The sequence below is a fragment of the Manihot esculenta genome, chromosome 10, assembly GCF_001659605.2.
Source record: "Manihot esculenta cultivar AM560-2 chromosome 10, M.esculenta_v8, whole genome shotgun sequence".
Classification (NCBI taxonomy): domain Eukaryota; kingdom Viridiplantae; phylum Streptophyta; class Magnoliopsida; order Malpighiales; family Euphorbiaceae; genus Manihot; species Manihot esculenta.
Genome location: NC_035170.2, coordinates 4,340,840 through 4,363,577, shown reverse-complemented (window position 1 = coordinate 4,363,577; position 22,738 = coordinate 4,340,840). Strand labels below are relative to the sequence as shown.

Sequence of the window (22,738 nt, the reverse complement as noted above, 5' to 3'; positions counted from 1 at the left end):
CCAGGTTCGGCCGCCGAACATGGGGCGGATACGGAGGCACCTTTGGCCCCCGAATGTGGTCTGGCCAGCCACCTATAAAAGGCCCCCTGTCCGAAAATGGACAAGTTTTCTCTCTCCATTTCCGGACAAGGTGAGTCTCCGCCACCCCTTGTCGATCTTATGCTTTTCATTCAAGTCTCTCATGATTTTTATGAGTTTCTATCTTGTTTTTGAAGATTTTAAGCTTAATCCAAAGTTTTGAAACTTGGAGACCTCCGGAACCCGTTTCCTCCTCATCTCCAAGTTTGGGTCGCATCTACCTTTGGTCTTCAAGAGGTAAGTGTAGATCCTCATCTTCTCTTGTGTTTTTAAGTAAGTTTTATGAAGGGTTAAGGGGTAGTGATGCATGTTTTGGTTAGATCTAAAATGTTAGGGTTTATGTTAGTTTAATGATAAATGTGATGCTATGTTGATGTTTGTAGGGGTTTAGGCTAGTTTTATACCCCTTATGCAGGAATGAATGTATATGCATGTTTTAGAATAGTTGGATGCGTGTTTTGGATGTTTTGGTGGCTGGATGAGCAAGGTAGAACCGGGTTTTGCCATTCGGAAGAACCCAGGTTCGGCCGCCGAACCTGCCTGTGGAGGCAGCCTTTGGCCGCCTAAACTCGCCCCTGAAAGATGGACTTTCGGCTCTGGAGGGGAGTTTCGACTGCCGAACCTGCCCCCGAAGGTTAGTGATTTTCGGATCTGTGAAGGCTTTCGGCCGCCGAACCTTGCCCCCGAAAGTGCCTGACTTTCGAATCTGTAGGGACCTTCGGCCGCCGAACCTGCCGCCGAAAGTCCCCTGTCCAACCTTCCCTTGCCTGTTTTGCATGCATGTTTTATGGTGTTTTTGGGGGTTTTTGGGGAGATGTTTAGAGTTCTTATAGTGTATGTTTGGTCCCTCATTTGAGTCCACCTGTGTAGGATCGAACCTGAGGAACCGAGGTGATCAGCAGTGAGTTAGTTGTTTCAGTTTCAGCCAGATGTGTGTAATACCCGGCTAGACTTCGGTATCGAAATTCCTACCGTCCGGTGGAATCTCGGATGTCGGAAGCCTCTAGTAGGGTAAAACCATGTTTTTATGAAATGTTTTAATGTGTTTTATGTTTTAAGCATGAAAGAAAATGAGTTTTTGCATGAAAATAGCATTGGAGGAAAACTCAGGTTCGGCCGTCGAACCTCAAGTTCGGCCGCCGAACATGCATGCGTTGCGGGTGTGCTTTAGGCCCCCGAAAGCATAAGTGAGGGAAGTCCAGGTTCGGCCGCCGAACCCCAAGTTCGGCCGCCGAACATGGCATGCATGCGGAGGCACATTCGGCCCCCGAACGTGGTCTGGCCAGCCACTATAAAAGGGTCCCTTAGCCGAAAACAGGCGAGCTTTTTCCCCATTTTCGGCCAAGGTGAGTCTCCGCCGTCCCTCACCCATCTTTGACGCCTTTCCTCTAAATCTTTCAAGATTTTCATTTGTTTTAACTTTGTTTTGAAGATTAAAGCTTTTGAGCAAAGTTTTGGAGCTTGGAGGTTCAAGAACCCAATCTCTCCCAATTTCGAGTTTAAGTCGTCTCTCTCTTGATCTTCAAGAGGTAAGAGCCGATCTTAAGCTCATTGCATGTTTTAAGTAAGTTTTAAGTATATCTATGGGATAGAATGCATGTTTAGATTATGGTTATGTTTTTGGAGTTTATGGGTATAAATGTATGTTCATGAACAATGTGAGTTTCGTGATGTGTTGTAGATGGGGCTTATGTTGGTTTGAGGCCCCTGGGAACATGTATGCTTGTGTTTGTGTGTTGTAGAATAGGTTTGATGCATGTTTGATAAGTTTGGAGGCGAAATGTGCAAAGGGAGCCAAGTTTCTGCCCTTTGGCAGAAACCAGGTTCGGCAGCCGAAGGATTTTCGGCCGCCGAACATGGCTGGGGAGGCAGCCTTTCGGCTGCCGAAGCTTGCCCCAGAAAGGGGAGACTTTCGTCTCTGTCTGGCAGTTTCGGCCGCCGAAAGTGCTGCCGAACATGCATGAGTTTCGTCTCTGTTTGGGAGTTTCGGCCGCCGAAGGTGCCGCCGAACCTGCCTGACTTTCGGCTCTGGAAGGACTTTCGGCCGCCGAACCTGCCGCCGAAAGTGCCCTCTCCAGGCCTCCTTTGCATGATTTTGTATGGTTGTTTCATGATGTTTTAGGGGGTTTTTGGGGAGTAGTTTATAGTTATGTTCAGGTGTGTTTGGTCCCTCATTTGAGTCCACCTGTGTAGGTTCGGACCCGAGGAACCGAGGACCCCAGCAGTGAGTTCAGCTGCTTCGGTGTTGTCAGAGTCAGCCAGAGGTGAGTGGAACTAAACTTAATTTTTTTAAATTAAATGTTTTATCATGTTTCATGCATCATGATTATGCAATAGGATGATTGCATTAGCTTCACGAATATGCCGCATTGCATCGATTGTTGTTGATGTGGGTGAATGTTGGATGACCCAATTAGTCCATGACAGGAAGACCAGGACCTCATTCTACGGCCTGGCACAATGTAAGGAAAGACCAGGACCCCATTCTACGGCCTGGCACGGTTATGGGACTCGAAGACCAGGAACCCAGAGGAGGCCCTGGGGCAATGGTAAGTAATGTATGTTATGACAGGAAGACCAGGACCCCATGCTACGGCCTGGCACAATGTTAGCTTGGACTAATTGGTGACAAGTTCACCCAACCCTTATGTGAATTGTCTGTGATATGATGCATTTCATTGGAGCATAGTGTTAATATGTTTTATAGTTCTACTCACTGGGCTTTTAGCTCACCCCTCTCCCTTTACCCCCAGGTTTGCAGGTACAGGATAGAGTAGGAGTCCGGATAGAGTAAAGAAGTCATGTTTATGTAACAGTTAGTAATGGACATGATCATATTGTATTGTAATGTTTTAATCAGTATAGATGATGTTTATGGATACTAGAGGTGTGTTTGACCATAGATTGTTGTATCCCTTTTTTAATACATGATCTTGGACTTTTATGATGTTTATGTAACCAACTCAACATATGCTATGCCACCCATTGGGGGCACTGATGAGATCTCACAGAGGGATCAATGCTTATGATTGATGTTATATACAGTGCATGTACAGGTTGAGTTTGGTTGATGTTCATATAAAGAAAAGTTTTAATTTTTATGTATGTTGTTGATCATGTATGGGATTGTACAGGTTTACAGGTTAGATGTCAGGCTTGCTACGGGTCCCGGCGGCCTTAAGCCGATCTGGATCCTAGCGCCGGTAGCGGTCCGATTTTCGGGTCGTTACAATGTGAGTAGAACAGAACTACTTATTATTTTTTAAAATAACTAAACTTTCGAGCATGTTCATGCATCACGATTGCCATGTTTATAGGTTATTGCATTAGAATTCACAAATATGATTCATTGCATAATTTGCTGTTGATGTGGATGGATATTGGATGACCCACTAGCCCTCGAGCAGGTTATGATATGATACGGATATGGAAGTGTAACGACCCGGAAACTGGACCGCTACCGGCGTTAGGATCCAAATCGACTTAAGGTCGCCGGGACCCGTAGCAAGTCTAACCTGCAACCTGTATACCTGATAAAATCCCATACATGATCAAACATTTACATAAAAAAAAAAAAATTAAACTTTTCCATATACCAAGCCTGTCTCACATACATAATACCTGTAACAAATAAACCCCATACTAGAGCCCTCATCAAATACTCTAGTTGGGTCAATCTCTCTTAAGACGAGCTTGGTTCAACATCAATATCATTAAAACCTTAATAAAAACAGATCATGTATAAAAAGGATTACAACAGACCATAGGGCCAAGCACAATACTATACTCATATCTTTACATTACATTACACTTTATAACATTTACAAATCATATCCACACTAAACTATTACATTAACTACCTCTTTACCCTTGCTCACTTCCTGATCTGACTCTGACCTGCAAGCCTAGAGGTTAAGGGAGGGGGTGAGCTAAAAAGCCCAGTGAGCAGAACAATAAAATATTATATAAAACATGCTTCATGGAATGCGTCACAACACAATTAATTCACATCACGGATGGACTGATCCAAAATTCCCTCCACTCTGTGCCCGGCCCTCGAAGGAGCTCCTCAGGACTTCTGTTACATACAATAAGCTCTGTGCCCGGCCCTCGGTGGGGCTCCTCAGGACTTCTGTTACATACAATAAAAATCTGGAGGGCTAGTGAGTCGTCCTGTTGTCCATCCACACCCACAATGAATAATGCAATGCGTCATATTCGTGAGTTCTAATGCAATCAACCTATTATATATCATGATGCATGAATCATGCTTGAAACATTTAATTTCTTGAAATAAGAGATTAGTTAGTTCTACTCACCTCTGGCTGAATCATGCGTCATCTCACTGCTGGGGTCCTCGGTTCCTCGGGTCCGAATCTACACAGGTGGACTCAAATGAGGGACCAAACATACACTAACATAACTCTATACATCTCCCCAAAAACCCCCTAAAACATCACAAAAACATTCATAGAAAACATGCAAAGGAAGGCTGAACAGGGCACTTTCGGCGGCCGAAAGTCCCTCCAGAGCCGAAAGTCATGCACCTTCGGCGGCACCTTCGGCGGCCAAAACTGCCCTCCAGAGCCGAAAGTCTAAACTTTCGGGGGCAAGCTTAGGCGGCCAAAAGTGCCACCATAGGCAGGTTCGGCGGCCGAACATGCCTTCGGCTGCCGAATCTGAGTTCTTCCAGAAATGGCAAAACTCAGCCCTCACATGCACAAATGCCTCCCTAAACCTTCCAAACATACATTTAGCTATTCTACAATATGCATAAACTCATTCTCAAGCATATAGGGGCATAAAACTAGCCTAAACCCCAACAAACAACAACATAACATCACATTACATACATTTATCCTCAAATCTACATAAACCCTAACATTTTTTACAACTAGCTTAAACATGCATTTCTACCCCATAAACCTTCATAAAACTTATTTAAAACATCAAAGACGATGAGGATCGACGCTTACCTCTTGAAGATCGAGAGAAGGCGTGACCCAAACTTGGAGATTGAGAGGATTTGAGCTATGGGGTCTCCAAGCTTTTCAACTTCGATTTTGAACTTAAAATCTTCAAAACCAAGATAAAACTTGTTAAAAACTTGAAAGGATTAAAGGAAAACCTCAAAACCAACCATGGAAGGGCATGAATTCACCTTTGCCCGAAAATGGAGGAGAAAACTCGCCCATTTTCGGACATGGGGCATTTTATAGGTGGCTAGCCAGACCACCTTCGGAAGCCAAAGGTGACTCCAAAACTCCACCAAGTTCGGCAGCTGAACATGAGGTTCGGCGGCCGAACCTGGATTTTCCTCCATGGTGTTTTTCTTTCAAAACTCAATTTTTTTTCATACTTAAAACCTTGAAAACATGCAAAAACATTTTAGAAAAACATATTCTTACCCTTCTAGAGAGTTTCAACATCCGAGATTCCGCCGGACGGTAGGAATTCCGATGCCGGAGTCTAGCCGGGTACTACAGGAAGACCAGGGCTGCCCATTCTACGCGTCCTGGCACTATGTAAGGGAAAGACCAGGGTTGCCCAGTCTACGCCCCTGGCACAGTTGGATATGTTATGTTATGATTAAGCGAAAGACTTGAGGAGCTCCCGTTGTGGGCCGGGCACTTGGATATGCAGAGGGTTACTGGTGACAAGTCTTTTCGTGATGTGAATTGTTTGTGTTGTGATGCATTTCATAAAAGCATATGTTTATAAATTGTTTTATTGTTCTGCTCATTGGGCTTTAGTAGCTCACCCCTTTCCCCTAACCCCCAGGTTTGCAGGAGCACAGGTAGCTGTGGGAGAGTCATCAGATTTTTGGTATAGCATGATGTAATAGATTAGTAGTGGACATGTAATGTATTGTGGATAGTATTGTGCTTGGCCCTATTGATAGATTATAATCCATTTTGTACATGATCTTTATGTAAATATTTTTAATGATGAGATGTGTTGAACCAAGCTTGATGTATGAGATGTTGACCCTACTAGAGCATTTGATGAGGGCTCTAGTATGGGGTTTTCATGTTTACAGTGGGGTTTTCATGTTTACAGTTATGATGCATGCACAAGTCAAGCTTGGTATATGAAAAGTTTAAGTTTTTATGAAAATGTATGATCATGTATGGGATTACATCAGGTATAACAGGATGTATGTTAGGCTTGCTACGGGTTTCGGCGACCTTAAGTCGATCTAAATCCTAGCGCCGATAGCGGTCCGATTTCCGAGTCGTTACATGTCGATTTAATGGAAATTCGATGTCGAATTATTTGTTGAATTCTATATTGGTTTGACACTTAACACTGAAGCCTTTATGGTGTTAAATTTTAGGTGGATTCAATACAGAGTGTTAAATCTCGTGTGGATCTTGACACTGAAGTGTCGAGTCCATATTGAATTTGGCACTTAACACCGAAACCTTTGTCGTGCCAAATTTTAAATAGATTCAATGTAGAGTGTCAAATCTATTTTTTGTGGATCTTACATGTCAAAACCACTTAGGATTGAACTTCATATAGGTTTTGATATTAAAGTGCCGAATTCACACTGAATTTAATACTTTAACACTCGATCCACATTGAATTCGATACTAAATGTGGAATTTCTCAATGAATTCGACATTTATTGGCGAATTCTTTTGTGAATTCTACGCTGACATTGAATATCTTGAACTTTTACCTTGAAGCCATTATCAAGTGCAAATTTTATTACATAAAATTCTACTTGAGCTATATTATTTATATAATATTTTTAAAGATGAGCAACTTTTATACAAAAATGTTAGAGATAATGGTTTTATGCTAACAAATTAAAGATGAAATAAGGAAATGTAACAAACTTTAAAGTTGAGGGATTAAAAGTATAAATTACCCTCCAATCCTTATACAATAAATTAATTAAAATTTATTTTTAATTAATATTAATATATATTTATAAGTCTCAAATTATTATCTAATGATAATAATTAATAAACTAATAATAATAATCAATACTTAATACATAAATTTTAAAACTAAAATTCATCTTATATTTTTACATTGAAAGAATGTGGCATTGTCAAGAATTGCAAAACATATCCAGCACCTCTGCAAATCAATTTCACCCATTAATCGAAAGTTTGTCTCCATGAGAAATCTCTCCATTGAACCCGCAGACTTCACCGGAACTACCAATTGCCTCATATCCATCTTCACTAGGCAGCCATTTTGCCCAGACAGCCCTGAGTTGAAGAGTCTAGCTCCAATGCTAAATACCAAAGTCGTTGAATCTGTCAAATTCTTTCAAAAGCTGGAGAAACTCTTCAATTGGACCTCAGACCAATACGGACATAAGCATAATATCTACACGTATAATACAATGGCCTCAATCCTATCACATGCTCGAGAAAATGCCCCGCTGAGAGCTCTGTCTTTTGCTATCCTGAATTCTCGTTGTTCAATGACTCGTGGTGCTCTAGATTTTTTTTATTAGCGTTTGGGTACTGTGCGGTTGGCTGATGAAGCTAATGTGTTTTTTGATCAATTAAAAAATTGATGGGTCTTTGGGCGCCGAATAGTTATAGCTATAATTGTTTGTCAGAGGCTATCTCTAGATCGAAGTACAGGTCTACTTCTGTTAGTTTGGTTGAGACCAGACTCCAACAAATGCGTGATCAAGGTTGGGAGTTTGACAAGTACACTTTGATGCCAGTGTTGCAGGTGTATCGTGATGCGGGGAAGTTTGGTGAAGCTTTTGGCGTTTTTATGAAAATGTGTGATTGTGGTTGGGTTGATGAGCACATATCATCAATTTTGCTGTTTTCTTTTAGCAAGTGTACTGAGGCGGACTAGGCGTTTGAATTTATAGAAAAAATGGAAAATCAAACTGTTAAATTGGTGGGATTTTGCATTTTGCTTCATGGATCCATAAATAAAGCCCTCCAATTGTTTGATAAGATGAAGAAGTATGGTTTCACTCCTTATCTAGGACTTTTTGATTTGCTAATTAGAGGGCTCTGCAGTAGTAATGAGCTTGAGAAAGGTTTGTCGTTCTGTTCACAAACGAAGTTATTCAAAATCCGATCTGATGTTGGAATATTTACTAAGCTCATGTCTTTTTTTTCTGAAGAAGAAGAATTAACCCACATACTTTGGAAAAATCCATGAGGATATGGATTTAGAAGGTCTGACTTTCCTTTGCAATGCTTGTTTGAATTTACTTGTTAACGGTAGCTTGATAGATAAAGCTTATTGTCTTCTTCAGGGTATGATGGGAAAAGCATACGGTGATAATGTCAAGTTACATAAGCTTTTCCAGGATAAAAAAGGTATTTGCTCCTAATACAGCAAGTTTTACTATTGTAATTAAGGGTTTGGTCCCAACCAGCAAGTTGGACGTGGCTCTTTCCCTCTTTCAAGATATGGCTCGAATTGGTTGCAGTCATAATTTAGTGATTTATAATAACCTGACTGATGGACTATGCAATTCTGATATGTTGGAGAAAGTTATGGGCTTCTGAGAGAAATGAAAGAGTCAGGAATTAAACCAACACAATTTACTCACAATGGTTCGGGTGACTTTGCAGGAGAGGGGATCCTTCTGGAGCCCTTGATGTTAATAAAAAAGATGTGTATTCATGGCCATGAGCCTTGGATCAAACATTATACCTTGCTAGTAAGAAAAACGTGCCAAAATGGGAAGGCAACACAAGCCTGTAAATTTCTTGCTGATACGATTCAAGAAGCTTCCTACCTGATATAATTGCCTATTCTGCATCACTAAGTGCTTTGGTTGAAATTCAAGAAGTTGATCAAGCGATGAAGCTATTCTGCGACATTTGTGCTGGTGGGCATTGCTCTCATGCTGTTGCTTACAACATACTAATAAGTGGGCTCCCTAAGGCTCAAAGAATTACAGAAGCTCATAATATATTTGAAGAGATGGTGATGAAGGGCCTTGTCCCCTCTTTTGTCACATTTAACTTGCTTATAGATGGGTGGTGCAGAAGTGGTTGTATTCATGAGGCCCGACGTTGTCTTCCAGTATGTCTGCAAATGAAAGGGAACCTTATATCATTGCATACACTACTTTAATAGATGGGCTATGTAATGCTGGAAGACCTGATGATGCTGAAATGCTATGGACTGAAATGAGGGGAAGAGGTTGCACTCCTAATAGTGTTGCTTTCGTGGCATTTATTCATGGTCTTTGCAAGTGTGCTAGGCCAAATGCTGCTCTGATCCATTTACGTGAAATGGTAGAGAAAGGAGTGGAAGCTGGCACTTTTTATCTATGTAGCCCTATTAAGTGCTTTTCTTGCCGATGTAAAGCTCCCTTTGGCTTTTAATATATTAAAAGAGATGGTCAACAAGGGAAAATTTTCCAGATCTGCTTGATAAGACCTATATAATTGTTAGAAATGCAATACTTAAGTTCTTTGAAGATGCCAAGACTTCCTCTAGTGTTAAAAGTCTTATAGCCAATGGCAGCTTTCCAACAATAACTCTCTCAGATTTTGTGACTGAAGGTGGAGGTACAGGAGATCAATGAAAGAGGTTTAACTGTATGCTAAAGATTGGCATTAAAGAAGATATCTCGTGTGGTTCATATGATTTCACTAATTCTTTCCTTCTTAATGAGGTACATACGGCAATATTTTGTTTACTAATGCTTATTCTATATGACATTGTTGGAACGTTACTTGTTAGCAGCATTCGAGTCTGTTCAAACCATTCCTTTTGCATAAATATATTTATCTAGAACATGTTTCTACTAAGTATAATAAATTGAATTTGGAAGGCGTTTTCCATATGGAAGTAGAAGCACGATATGTTTAGTAAGTTGGTTTTCTCAATTGTGCTAATATATGAGCTGTATTAAACTACTATGTGCCATGTGTCGTACCTATTTTGATGAAAAAATGGCCTCCTAATTTTTCATTAACTTGCACATCATAATGTTCTTTTCTGGACTATCAATTAGAACAGCCACATAATAATATGAATGATAACAATCTCTCAGTCAGAGTTTTTCTTTCTGCATACAAACTCCACTGGATCTGTTTATGTGCCTACCACCAACTTTTACCTTGAAAAACAATCTCAGGAAGAGTTTTTTACCACAGCTCTGTCACCAGGTTTCTTCTCAGAGGCTGCTCTGTTTGAGAAGATAGCAAAGCCATATATGCATTTGCATCCCCAATTCCCCGTTGTCAGTTTTGGTTGCATTTTCTTCAGAAGGCCAATTTGGAACTTGTGTCTTCCTGGTTAAATTAGATTGCCTTTTCCTATTTAAATTCGTGTCTTGTTTGAATCTCTGGTTTGATCAATGAACATTTGGGAAGAGATCATGAAACAATTCAATGTTAAACATAGAGAATATAGGTTGTTTTACAAACAAAACTCTAATCCCAATTACTCAGATATGACAGAATACTCGATATGCAACTAAGGAGTAACCCCATATTGAATGTGAACACATCCCAATTTTGATTGTGTTCTTTTCCTTTCTCAGGAAAATGGAAATTATTTCTGCAACCACAGTATTACCGTTGTAAACTTTATAAGCCTCAAGAGGAGTAACACCCAAGATCTAATGTTGATAGCATATTATTACGTGCTGGTGGGCACGTACCCATAACCAAGATCTATGGTTATGTCCTTAGAGTATGTTCTTAGTTGTAACCCCTAACCTAAATAGTGCAAATTATTTATTTATTTATTTTGTTATTGATTGATTCAGAATGTTGGTGGTAGTGGAGATAACAGAGGTTTTCCTCTCAGCAGAAAAACTAGCGGTGACAGTCCAATGATCCCGTTGCTCAGCCACTTTTTACACAGAATTTGGGGATTCTGTTCGTAGGTTGGTATTCACTTAAAAGAAGAATTGGGATTCTTCATTGGAATCAAACAACAATTTCATAGTAGGAAAGGCACGTTTGATTTGTATATGTTAGAAAAATCAGGGGTATGTGTCTGCACAAAAAATTCATAAGCGCCAAACTCCAGGTGAAGAGATGAAGTAATGCATGGAGCCCATTTAAGGGTATATATTTACACACTACACAGAAAATACACATCATAATCAGACAATAAAATAACAAAGAATCAGTTCCATTGCAAAGTAACAGCTCCATAATGCTAAACTAAGTTTCATCATATTGGCCATGAACCCATCTTCAACACTTACCTGCCAACACAGAAGAAGAAGAAGCATCCTCACACGAACAGAGAAAATCATTTGGATGGAACCTGAGCACCACTTGCAGCATTAAACAGGTGGTTCCACCATGTCCATGAGAGGTTCTCCATTTGTTTTAGTAACACGATGTAATGCTCAGACGGGCATAACCACAGAATATCAGATATAGAGCTTCTAAAGAACTGGGGTGATGCAACAGAAGATATCTCTACTCCCATATCAGAAAACAAAATTATGAGAGGCAAAAGGGAAAATTCTAAGGTTTCTTTGTTTTTAACGAATTAAATCCTTCTTTATAAGTAATTACAATTGCATACTCACCACCATTGCAGCAATTCAGTTTCCAATACATACCAAAGATCAACAGTTTGTTGAGTTCTTAATATATATTCTGACTATTTAAGCATGCCAAGCCTGCTATAGTTACTCATTCTCTCTGCAATGCTATTTGCAAAGTTCCACAACTCAAAATGCGATAACATATATCCCAAAAAAAAAAAAAAATCGATGAGAGAAAATGACTACACAAGGCAGACAGAAGAGGCACGATATGCGATACAAACCTTAGAAAAAGACATTGCTTGAATGATATGCTTCAATATTGCCAAGGCTAAACTGTGGGTGACTTTCAGCATATGGACAAAAAGCATTCTACCTCTATTGTGATTTACAGAAAGAAATTCATTATATGCATAAATGATAATAAACAAGCAACTGAGGTTCTGTAACTGAACCTCATACTTCTCAAGGATAGCAACTACAAGGGTCAGCTAAAACTACGGCTATATAATGTACTAACCGAACCTACTTAGATTAAGAACAACCTCAACCCTCTGCATCTTGCCCCAAATCATGCCAAAATCATCCACGAAAGATGCAGCAGACAACCAGAAGTATTAGCAATATACTGTTCTTCAGTGTCCCATTAACATAAGCACGTATAAGAGCATCAGGAGTAGAAGCTGTGCTGCATCTGCTGCAGTTCTTCAACATCTGCTATCTCCTGTCAAGAAAATTTAATTAGTAGATAATATACCGAACAGATAATGAAGTAAAATAAATTAGATGAAGAGTCAAATCTCCCAAAAAAGACAACAGTGTCATAGATCACATGCCAAGATTTACAAGCTCAATAATGAAGAGAATTTTCAGAATCTGACTGTGCAGCAACAGAGGGCATATCAAGTTTCGGGATAGTTATTTCAAGAAAATAAATTATACTAAACGAAAGGTTAATGAAATGTGCATGTTTCGGTATCAATTCCAGGTGGGGTGAGCACTCACACATTACCAAGTGAAATGTCCACAAAAGAAAACCACATATTGATTTAGAGGAACTAGTCTTGGACTTTACGGCAGATTTGGACCGGGCCTAACTTTTGCTGCCAACATCCGATAGAGACCCACGATAACTTTTTGAAAAGGAAATTTCGAGATGCACGACTTTCAAAAGTGTGACGAGAGCTACAGGCCTATCACAAAGTTCGATATGGAAATTTCATCATTTAGAGGGTTAATTTTGCATTTTAATTATTTTTTTGGATATTTTGAGTATTTTTATAATTTTGCATACTAAGGTTTTGTTTCTATTATAAATAGCCTCTCTTGGCTATTAGAAACTCCCTTCTTAATCTTTGAGAAATTTCAATAAGACTTTTCGTCTTTTAGCCTATCTTTTCTCTTATTTCGTCTTAGCCAAGCGATATTGGTTAAAACTACTAACGGAGTCTAAATAGTCCTTTGTCATATTGGTATTAGAGTAAAGTTCGACCATGACAGATAACCAAGAGGCATGACTTGCTGCGATTGAGGCATCTTTGGCAGAATTGAGAGAGATGATCGGACAGCTGACCCTGCAGTAGGGAATCCACCAACCCGCCGCCGTCACACACCCCCAGCCAGTCGCCAATTCTGTGCCTACAAATCCCCAACAGAATTATTAGGAAGGTTACAAGATCAAGATAGACCTTCAAAACTTTTCTGGTTCGTTGGATGTGGAATCTGTTCTTGATTGGCTGGCAAAGGCTGAACGTTTCTTCGAAATTATGAATGTGGAAGAAGATCACAAAGTTCCGATTGTAGCCTATAAGTTAAAAGGGGGTAGCTGGTGGAATTCGATTCAAAACGAATGCTATCAGAGGAGGCTGGAACCCATACGAAACTGAGTGTTGATGAAGCAGATGATTGAACAACAGTTCTTGCCTAGCAATCACGTTCAGGTTTTGTATAACCGATATCATGACTGTGTACAGGGAAACCGAAAGGTGGATGAATATAAGGTGTGAAAACTGTGAAAACAAAGCCCAGCAGGTTGCTTATTATCAGAGGCGCCTGAATCACGAAATTCGTTGTATGATGGGAGTAGTTGCGATTTTCACCTTGGCAAACGCTATTGAGATGGCAAAAAGGGCAGAAACTCCCTTTTCAATCTTTGAGAAATTTCAATAAGACTTTTCGTCTTCTAGCCTATCTTTTCTCTTATTTCGTCTTAACCAAGCGATATTGGTTAAAACTCCTGACGAAGTCTAAATAGTCCTTTATCATATTAGTATCAGAGCAAAGTTCGACAATGGCAGATAACCAAGAAGCGCGACTTGCTGCGATTGAGACATCTTTGGCAGAATTGAGGCAGATGATCGGACAGCTGACCCTGCAGCAGGGAATCCACCAACCCACCGCCGCACACCCCCAGCCAGTTGCCAGTCCTATGGATGCCAATCCTGTGCCTACAAATCCCCAACAGAACTATTAGGAAGGTTACAAGATCAAGATAGACCTTCAAAACTTTTCTGATTCGTTGGATGTGGAATCTGTTCTTGATTGGCTGGCAAAGGTTGAACGTTTCTTCGAAATTATGAATGTAGAAAAGGATCGCAAGGTTCCGATTGTGGCCTATAAGTTAAAAGGGGGTGCAGCAGCCTGGTGGAATTCAATTCAAAACGAATGCTATCAAAGGAGGCTGGAACCCATACAAAACTGGGTGTTAATGAAGCAGATGATTAAACAAAGGTTCTTGCCTAGTGATCACGTTCAGATTTTGTATAACCGGTATTATGACTGTGTACAGGGGAACCGAAGGGTGGATGAATATACCGAGGAGTTTTTGAGGTTGCAAGCGAGGTGTGAAAACTGTGAGAACGAAGCCCAGCAGGTTGCTCATTGTCAGAGAGGCCTGAATCACGAAATTCATTGTATGATGGGAGTAGCTGCGATTTTCACCTTGGCAGACGCTATTGAGATGGCAAAAAGGGCAGAAGAGCGTGTTAATTGGCAACCACGACAGTAGTACAACCGAAATTTAATTACAGAAATTCTGGTTCGACAGGAACACAGCAGTATAGAGGCAATTACAGCAGGCAATGCTGCCCATCTCCAAACTGATGGACAAACTGAAGTGGTAAATCCCACGCTTGGCAATTTTCTGCACTGCATCTGCAATAACAAGAAAACTGTTTGGGATCTTGCTTTTAACCAAGCAGAATTTGCTTACGACAATATTGTCCACAGCTCCACAGGGATGTCACCATTTGCTGTTGTATACAGGAAAGTTCCAGCGCATACAGTTGATCTTATTGCCCTTCCCACAGGTTCTCACAACAGTATTGCAACAATATTGCAGCAAGCAACTTGGCAAAGCAGCACACGTGGATGTTTTCAAACAGGTACAACAATGCCTTATAGAAGCCAATGACAAATATAAAGCTACAACCGATAAACATAGGCGTTTCAAGTCCTTCAATGTCGGTGATCAAGTTATGGTGTATTTACGCAAGAAGCGTGGTGGAGGACGGAAAAAACTTGACGCCAAGAAGATTGGTCCATTCCGGATCATTCAGAAGATCAATGACAATGCCTATGTTCTTGACCTACCACATGAGATGAAAATTTTCAAGGCGTTTAATGTGGCAAATCTATTTCAGTACTACCATGCTGATGACAATTCGAGGTCGAGTTCTTTACAAGTGGAAGGGAATGACATGGAGCAACTAGCCTTGGACTTTACGGCAGACTTGAACCGGGCTTAACTTTTACTGCTGACATCCGATAGAGACTCACGATAACTTTTTGAAAAAGAAATTTTGAGACGCACGACTTTCAAAAGTGTGACGAGGGTCGCAGGCCTGTCACAAAGTTCGATATGAAAATTCCACCGTTTAGAGGGTCAATTTTGTATTTTAATTAATTTTTGAATATTTTGGGTATTTTCATAATTTTGCACATTAGGGTTTTTATTTCTATTATAAATAGCCTCTCTTGGATATTAGAAACTCACTTTTCAATTTCTGAGAAATTCCAATAAGACTTTTCGTCTTCTAGCCTATTTTTTCTCTTATTTCGTTTTAACCAAACGATATTGGTTAAAACTCCGTCAGGATATATACACACAACTAGTTAACTGGTCCAAAGGCTTGCTATTCCAAATAAATAGAATATGGATCATCGGTCCCTTTTTCTCTAATCTCTCTCTAGCTTCTCCACATTTCCCTCCCATCTTTCACACATTCAACTATAACACTTCAAAAGCTAAAAAATAATTATGAAAACTAAACTAAATTGCACTTTTGACCTGCATTTGGCCTTCAGCCCATAATGCAGGAGACCTCATGCAAAGGGATAACGTTAAACTATTGAGCAGTGATCCAGTGAGCTACAAGCAGCCATCTATTAAAAATAAAAAAATAAACAAGAAAATCAGACGAAGTAAGTTGGAAAATTTCTTCCAAATGAAAAAAAAAATTACCCAAATTTTTATATCAAATCTGCTTCTTCAATACTGCAGAAAAAGTGTTGCATCTTCCTCACCATGGAATGTGATCATTGGTTGACTTTTAAATGGTACAGATATAGTATAGTTGAGCTGGTAATTTACAAGTATAGAACCAAAAATGTTGAACTTCGAAGCGCTACCATATGCAGCTTCTGCATCAGCACTCTTCTTGAAAACAACTCTGGCACGATTGGTATCCTTATCCACTTCTGTCTCCGGCTCTTTTAAAGGCCCAAACCGTCTGAACATCTTATTAAGCCTTATTTCCGAAGGAACACAATCCACCACAGGAAAATGCATAACAAGTTCTGCTGGTGCATTCTCATCTATATAACCCACTGGTTTCTCTGTTGATAGACTGCAATTGCCATCGGAATACCGCTTTCTAGAGTTTGACTTGTTAAGGGCCTTATCCTGATTCACAAGCCCAAGTTGATTATCCCGTTTTCTGCTTTTACGTGATGGTTGCTCTTCAGAACCATTTTGAATAACCCGGTCAGTCCAATAAGTATCACTCATATCCTCAAATTCGAATGTTTCAGATGAACCACCAATTGAATGAGATGCTTGTCTCCTTTTACCACCTAATTTCTCACGTTGCTCCATAATTACAGAGTTCCTAAAATCAGAGAAAAAACTAATAATGATAGTCAACAAACTATATCCCTTGAAGGGATCTTGTGCTGCCAAGTGAAGTTGTGATAGCAATTCATCCAATGATGAGTATTCTGCGGGATCAATTGTTCTGCTCATCTCGGCATCCTCAGAATGTTGGAACATAGCATCAGATCCATTCCCAATAACTCCCTCGCTGCTTCCATCTTGCTTCGTGTTATTAGACTTCAGTATGGAGGTAGACCCAGTCATCTGGCTAGCGACTCTACGGATACATTCACCAATCTTGAATGAAGGCTTAGGAAATGGAGGTGCGGTAGTTGAGACTTTTGCAAGAGAGAGAGTTTTTCTCCCTTCTGCTTTAGCCGAGTCATCAGGAAAATAATCAAAGACCTTTCGCTTCTTCCCAGAAGATGGTGAAACTAATTTATTGTTAGCTTTCCCATCAGTACCAAATTCATCATCTACACAATCCCATGAATCACCCATTAATTCAGACAAACTTCTTTCTTTCTTCCTAGGATAGACAGTATCCTTCAAATTATGTTTGCGCTTGCCGTAAGAACTTTGAGCATGTGAAAACTTCTGATTGGATGAAATTTGTTCATCATCCTTATAAACAGGATACGTATGCTCAATCACTTCATCTGCAAATTCTAAAGTGCCCGTATTCTCCAACAAACCTCCACAAACCTGGAAATCAGGCAACTGAGAATAACCCTTTAAGCGATAAAAGGCCAGTAATTGGGACCTGGCAATGACAAGTTCCAGACGATCAGCTCCACCAGCTGGGCATTGTGCTAATGCTTTCATATACTCCATTAATTTACCAGGTTCAAATAAATCAGCAGGCAAGGATTTGTCTGCACCATCTCTTACACTTGCTTCTTCTCGAATTCCAGTGTTCTCTACTATTTGAAATTTAATTTCATCGTAAGTCTCCTTTGGTATGCATGAGCAGGCCAGCCCAAACTCTACACGCCTTGAAACTTCTTCCAGAGCACAATCAACAGCATTCTGGAATGCTTCAGAATTGCTCTGCTTCTCAACCAGGGAGAAATGTGACCTGAAAGGCTTTAGCAGAGATGCCTCGTTCCACGCAAATGTACGATCCCCAAAATATGCTACCAGAAAACAGTCCTTTTTATGATACTTCATTGCTTTCTCAGAGGCATCAGAAGGACAAAAAATCTGTCCAGGCCACCACGGATGGCTCCTCACTTTGCCCCAGACCAAATCGGATACAGTGAACTCACCTTCATCATCTGGTGGTAGCTGATAACAAGCTTGATATCCTATTACAGTGCTTCCAGAGGTATTTGGCTGTTCAAAGTCAGTATCCTGTCCTTCAGCTTCCATTTCTTGCCTTTCTTGCAAGCCAACCTGATAAAGATAAGCATCATGCTCTTCAACCACTGTTTCTGTTGCTACACTTGATTCAATCTCAGAAACATCCTGACCTGCACTCTCATCCAAGTCTTCTTCAACCGTCTGAATCTGATCCCCTTCAGGTGGCCCCTCAAGTCCAGTACCGGGATTCAATGTCACGTCATTGTCTGATATAGCAGTTTTCTCTCCATTAATTAACATGGTATCTGTTTCTCTGCTTGCACAAACTGGTTCAGCCTCTGAGTTCTGTTCTACTACTTCTGTCTCTTCTTTTTGATGCTGTTCAAAATGAGTAACCTGTTCTTGAACAGCCATCAGCTGCCCTATGTTTGGATTACCCTGATCAGAATCACAAGATTCACTCTCGTCTATGCTTTCTTTCACCTTTACCTCCTGGTCTTTTTCAGCAGGATCAGAAACATTGGCAGTTGAATTAACCTTATGCTTATCAGTTGAAGCAGTGTGAGTATCTGTCTCCATAGGGTCCACATCAGTCTTTATATGCTGTTCATTTCCTGATGATGTTAACATCTGGTCCAAATGCATAACTACCTGACCCTTGAAATTAGGGTCTGAATCAATCTTATCATCCATTTCTACAACTTCAACACCAACAAGTGAGGGTACAGAGTGATGAGACGATGTCAAATCTAAACCTTTCAGGTTGTGAATTTCAGTGCTCTCATTTGTGGTCTCTACCTTACTTGAATCTTTCTGCATAGTAGCTTGTTCAGCATCAGTAACTGGTTCATCAACTCCCATCTCTGAATCTACAGTTGAATGAACCTGAGCAAAATCACGAGGCATAATCTGGCTCGAGCACTCTTCAGTTACTAATATCTCTTCATTTTCAGAATTCATATGCACCTCGTTCTCAGTTGCTACAACTTCACCTCCAACAACTACTTGAGTTGGCTGTTGTGAAGATTGCAAATCTGCAAATGCATCATAATGATTTTCAGTGCTTCCATTGGGTGTCTCAACCATAGCCTGCAGTTCTTCCACTGAAAAACAAAAATTTTCATTAAAAGCGTCAGTGTCCATACCTTCAATATTAGGACATGCAATCTCCTCATTGTTCATTGATGAAATTTTCCCATCAATAGCAAGCTGCGTTTGTCCATCCAAGCATTTGGAGGTTGGATTGGTAATGGCATCTTTTTCTGTTGAAACTGAATCTTTCTCAGAACTGGATACAGCCCCCTCCACAGAATCAGTACCATGTGTCTGCTCCAAAACTGTTTCAACTTTAGCATCTAAATTTCCATTATCATCCATCACGACGGTTTCCTCCTCAATACCTTGGGTTTTTAAACTTGAACCTTCCTTAATGGTTGATGAAGGTGCACCTGCAGTCCTTATTCCAGGATTCCATGCCTCAACATCCAAAACACCAACTTTTTCTGGTTCTGAATTTTGAAGTGCTGCTCCCTCATTGTCATGTGTTTCCTTAGCCTGATCCGTAGCCTCCTCCACCAATTTAGATTTCTCTGCAGTAATATATTGGACTTCAACTACTGAAGAACCCAAACCTGCAGAGGAACCTCCAACATTTTCAACTCCTTGATTCCGTGCTTCATTCTCTGAATCCCTAGCTTCCTGAGAAATCATATCCTTAACGACATGCATCCCAACTTTCTCAATACGCTCCTTCCCCAATCCTTCCTCCAAACTTTCCTTCCCTGTACCTGATGCTACTTTATCAACTACAATCTGGGTTTCCCCTCCACTGGATCCTTTAAGAAGAGAAGAATTTTCAACTAAACTCTTGATTCCCACATTCTGAGGATTCCCAACACCAATTTCCTGTGAAGTAATATCATCAGCAACACAACCCCCATCAGCCTCGGTGATCTTTCCAACTCTTGCCACACACCCCACCAATACACCTTCTTCCTTAGATTCTGCAACCCCAAAACGCTTACCAATCTCACAGTCAGTTGCCAAAATTACCCCCCTAACTCTCGTATCGCCCTCCACCAGTTCTCCTTCTTCTTTAGTTTCAGCAACCCCAGAAGATCTTCCAACCTTAGTTTCTGACTCTGACCTCAAGTTTACCTCCCCAAAACTTGCCACATTCTCCACCAATTCTCCTCCTTCTTTAGATTCAGCAACTCCAGAAGAATTTCCAACCTCAATCTCCAATCCTAATTTTTCCTCCCCAACTGTTGCCCCATCCTCCACCAATTCTCCTTCTTTAGATTCAGCAAACACAGAAGACTTTTCAACCTCACTCTGGGTTACCAAATTTGATGCTTCCACACTTGGATCCTTATTGGGCTTAGAATTAGAATCACCACCCCCACCACCTACAACTTTTACATCTCCCTCTGAGGCCAACTCCCTTGACTGACCATGACTTTTAGTTGCTTCCTCACTCAAATTTCCTCCGCCACCATCACCAGAATCACGTATGCAAACACCATCAGCGTAAATATCAGAACCCCTCAACCCAACCATTATATTCGCCCCATTACAAAAGCCGCCTTCCTCTGTCACCACCCCTTGTGCTGAGGATTCCTTGGTCACACCCTGGCCTTGAAACTGAGCGTCACTAGCAACTGACTCAACGACTCGGGTTTCCGCGCTATCTCCACTAGCTACGCCATCACTTACAGTCTCTTTAGACGATTCCAAAACAGTACTACCAGAAACACCCTTATCAACGTGTTCGCTCATCGAAGATAGTGTCTGGGTAAATTTCAGAATCCAGAAAAGATGATGTCTTTATAACCAAAATACCAAGAAAAGAGAAAAATCACTAAGAGAGTGATAAACCCTAGAAACAAAAACAGAAAAGAAAAAAGATCGAAGTCCATAATTAACAAACGGAAAATCAAGAACTGAATGTGCAAGATGATAGACAAGAAAAAATAAATTCTACCGTTAATTTTAAAGTAAAAAAGAGTGATGGATGAAGATAGTGTGTATACCATGTAGATCTTGAGCCAAGGGTTTGTTGCAAACCAAGGGTTTGTTGTTTTTCTCTTTTTTCTCAGGGGGGGTTTTGAGAGAGAAAAGAAAAGAAAAAGGTTTAGTCATAAGATTCAATACTGGATTAAGGGAAAAATAAAAGAAAGGGCGAATTTAATGGATTCTTTGTTCTGTTAAACTTTTCAGTGAAGAGTCAGTACCAGCAGCCTTCTGCCTTTGCTTCCATGTATTTTTATTATTAAAAATAAATAAATTAAAAAAGAAAAAATGACTTCAACATAAAGCCCTTAACAGGGAACAAGTACAAATGAACCATTAGGAGTGATGTGAGAATCAATCAACCGCATTGAAGGTGTAACTCTAGTATACTGCTGCTACTTCTCTCTAATTTTTTGAGAGTGAAACTTTCTTTGGGACTCTTTGATTACTGGTTCTAGAGTTTTTAGCCTCTTTTTACCATCTCATTTGTCTTTTTCTGCCCTTTCGAATAAAGAAATATAGGCCTTCCCCTCTCGATTGAATTTTTACTCTTCCTACTTCTCGAGAGTTCCTACATATTTTTGTTCGGATGTTGTGTATTTTTAAAATAGTTTTAAATTTTTTGAGAGATTGATCGTCTTTTCTTTTTTTTTTTCTTTTGTTTTCTCTATATTTCATGTGTATATTTTTCTTTTGGTTCTCACAGAGAAATCTCAACTTAGAGATTTAAAACTTTAATATATAATTTTTTTGTATTTTTGGTTGACTCCGTTTGAAAAGGAAAACTCATATTTGAGTCTCTACTGGTCTTTAACTTGGTGAGATGGTAGTTTACTCAATTATCAGAAATGGCTCATGGAATTATGGTTGCAAATAGACTATTTGAAAAATACGAGTGAATTTACTAAAGAGTTCATTTTCTTGTCAATTCTCTGTATATTTTATAAATTATAGAGACTCTTTAAATGATCAAGAGAGTGAGAGTATGCTCTCATAAAATACCCTTTATATTCAAACTCTAATTTTCAGTTCATCAAAAAATTCACTTATACAACTATTGAGTAATCTATAAATATAAATTATTTTGTATATAAATTTCTCAACGGATCAGTCCAATGTACTTACTTCTAAAACAAACATTATATATTAATTCTACGAGATCTTATTTCTAACTATTCTTCGATTATAATAAAAATTAGTCGAATATTTTTCAGATATTATTTAAATAAAATAAAAATCTTATAATTATAATTACATTATAACTTTTTTACATAATAATATAATTTTATAGATTTTATCTTTATTCAAAATTTAATTAAATTAAAACTAAAATAAATAACAATTTTTATATAATATATTTAAATATTTAATATATAAAAAAAATATTAAACTTCAACCAACAGATTGTACAGTATTTTACTAACGCTCCGCTCGGTGATAGTATTAATTTGAATCTCTTTTCTTACCTTACTCTTTACATTTTTTTTTAGTGTTGGCATCTATACTTTGATATTCAAGATCTTTTTTTCCTAAAATTTTAGCTCATTTTCTTTTATCAAAAACATGTTTGGAGGTGCCCTTCAATTTACGTATGCGGTGAGCTTTTTGTTGAGGCAACGATTCTACTGCTAGACTTTGTTTTGCCGGATCACACATATGATTTAACCTACCCGATCTAAACAGTTAGCTTTTGAAGCTAGAATCTTATATTTAGCGTTAAGTTCTAGATTTTGAAATTTTATATTGTCTAAATCTATGTACTTTGCTTTTAAATATTAATGAATCTTTTA

At 39.5% G+C, this 22,738-nt stretch overlaps 1 protein-coding gene and 1 pseudogene across 3 annotated transcripts; one reads left to right on the top strand and one right to left on the bottom strand.

The window, feature by feature from the left end:
- Positions 1-7,082: 7,082 nt before the first annotated feature.
- On the top strand, positions 7,083-9,773 carry LOC110624858 (annotated as a pseudogene).
- A 2,067-nt stretch (positions 9,774-11,840) lies between these two features.
- LOC110624857 lies at positions 11,841-21,260 on the bottom strand. Of its 3 annotated transcripts, XM_021770268.2 has the most exons (4): positions 20,969-21,252; positions 19,082-20,726; positions 16,005-18,970; positions 11,841-12,266 (listed from the first exon to the last, which is right to left on the bottom strand). In XM_021770268.2, the coding sequence occupies exons 1-3, from the start codon at positions 20,969-20,971 to the stop codon at positions 16,032-16,034; spliced, it is 4,587 nt and encodes a 1,528-aa protein (XP_021625960.1). In that variant the 5' UTR covers positions 20,972-21,252; the 3' UTR covers positions 11,841-12,266; positions 16,005-16,031. The 3 variants fall into 3 exon arrangements, with proteins under 3 accessions (XP_021625960.1, XP_021625959.1, XP_021625957.1); XM_021770267.2 differs by having other exon boundaries at positions 16,005-20,760; positions 20,969-21,260; XM_021770265.2 differs by having other exon boundaries at positions 16,005-20,726; positions 20,969-21,260.
- Between the last annotated feature and the right edge of the window lie 1,478 nt (positions 21,261-22,738).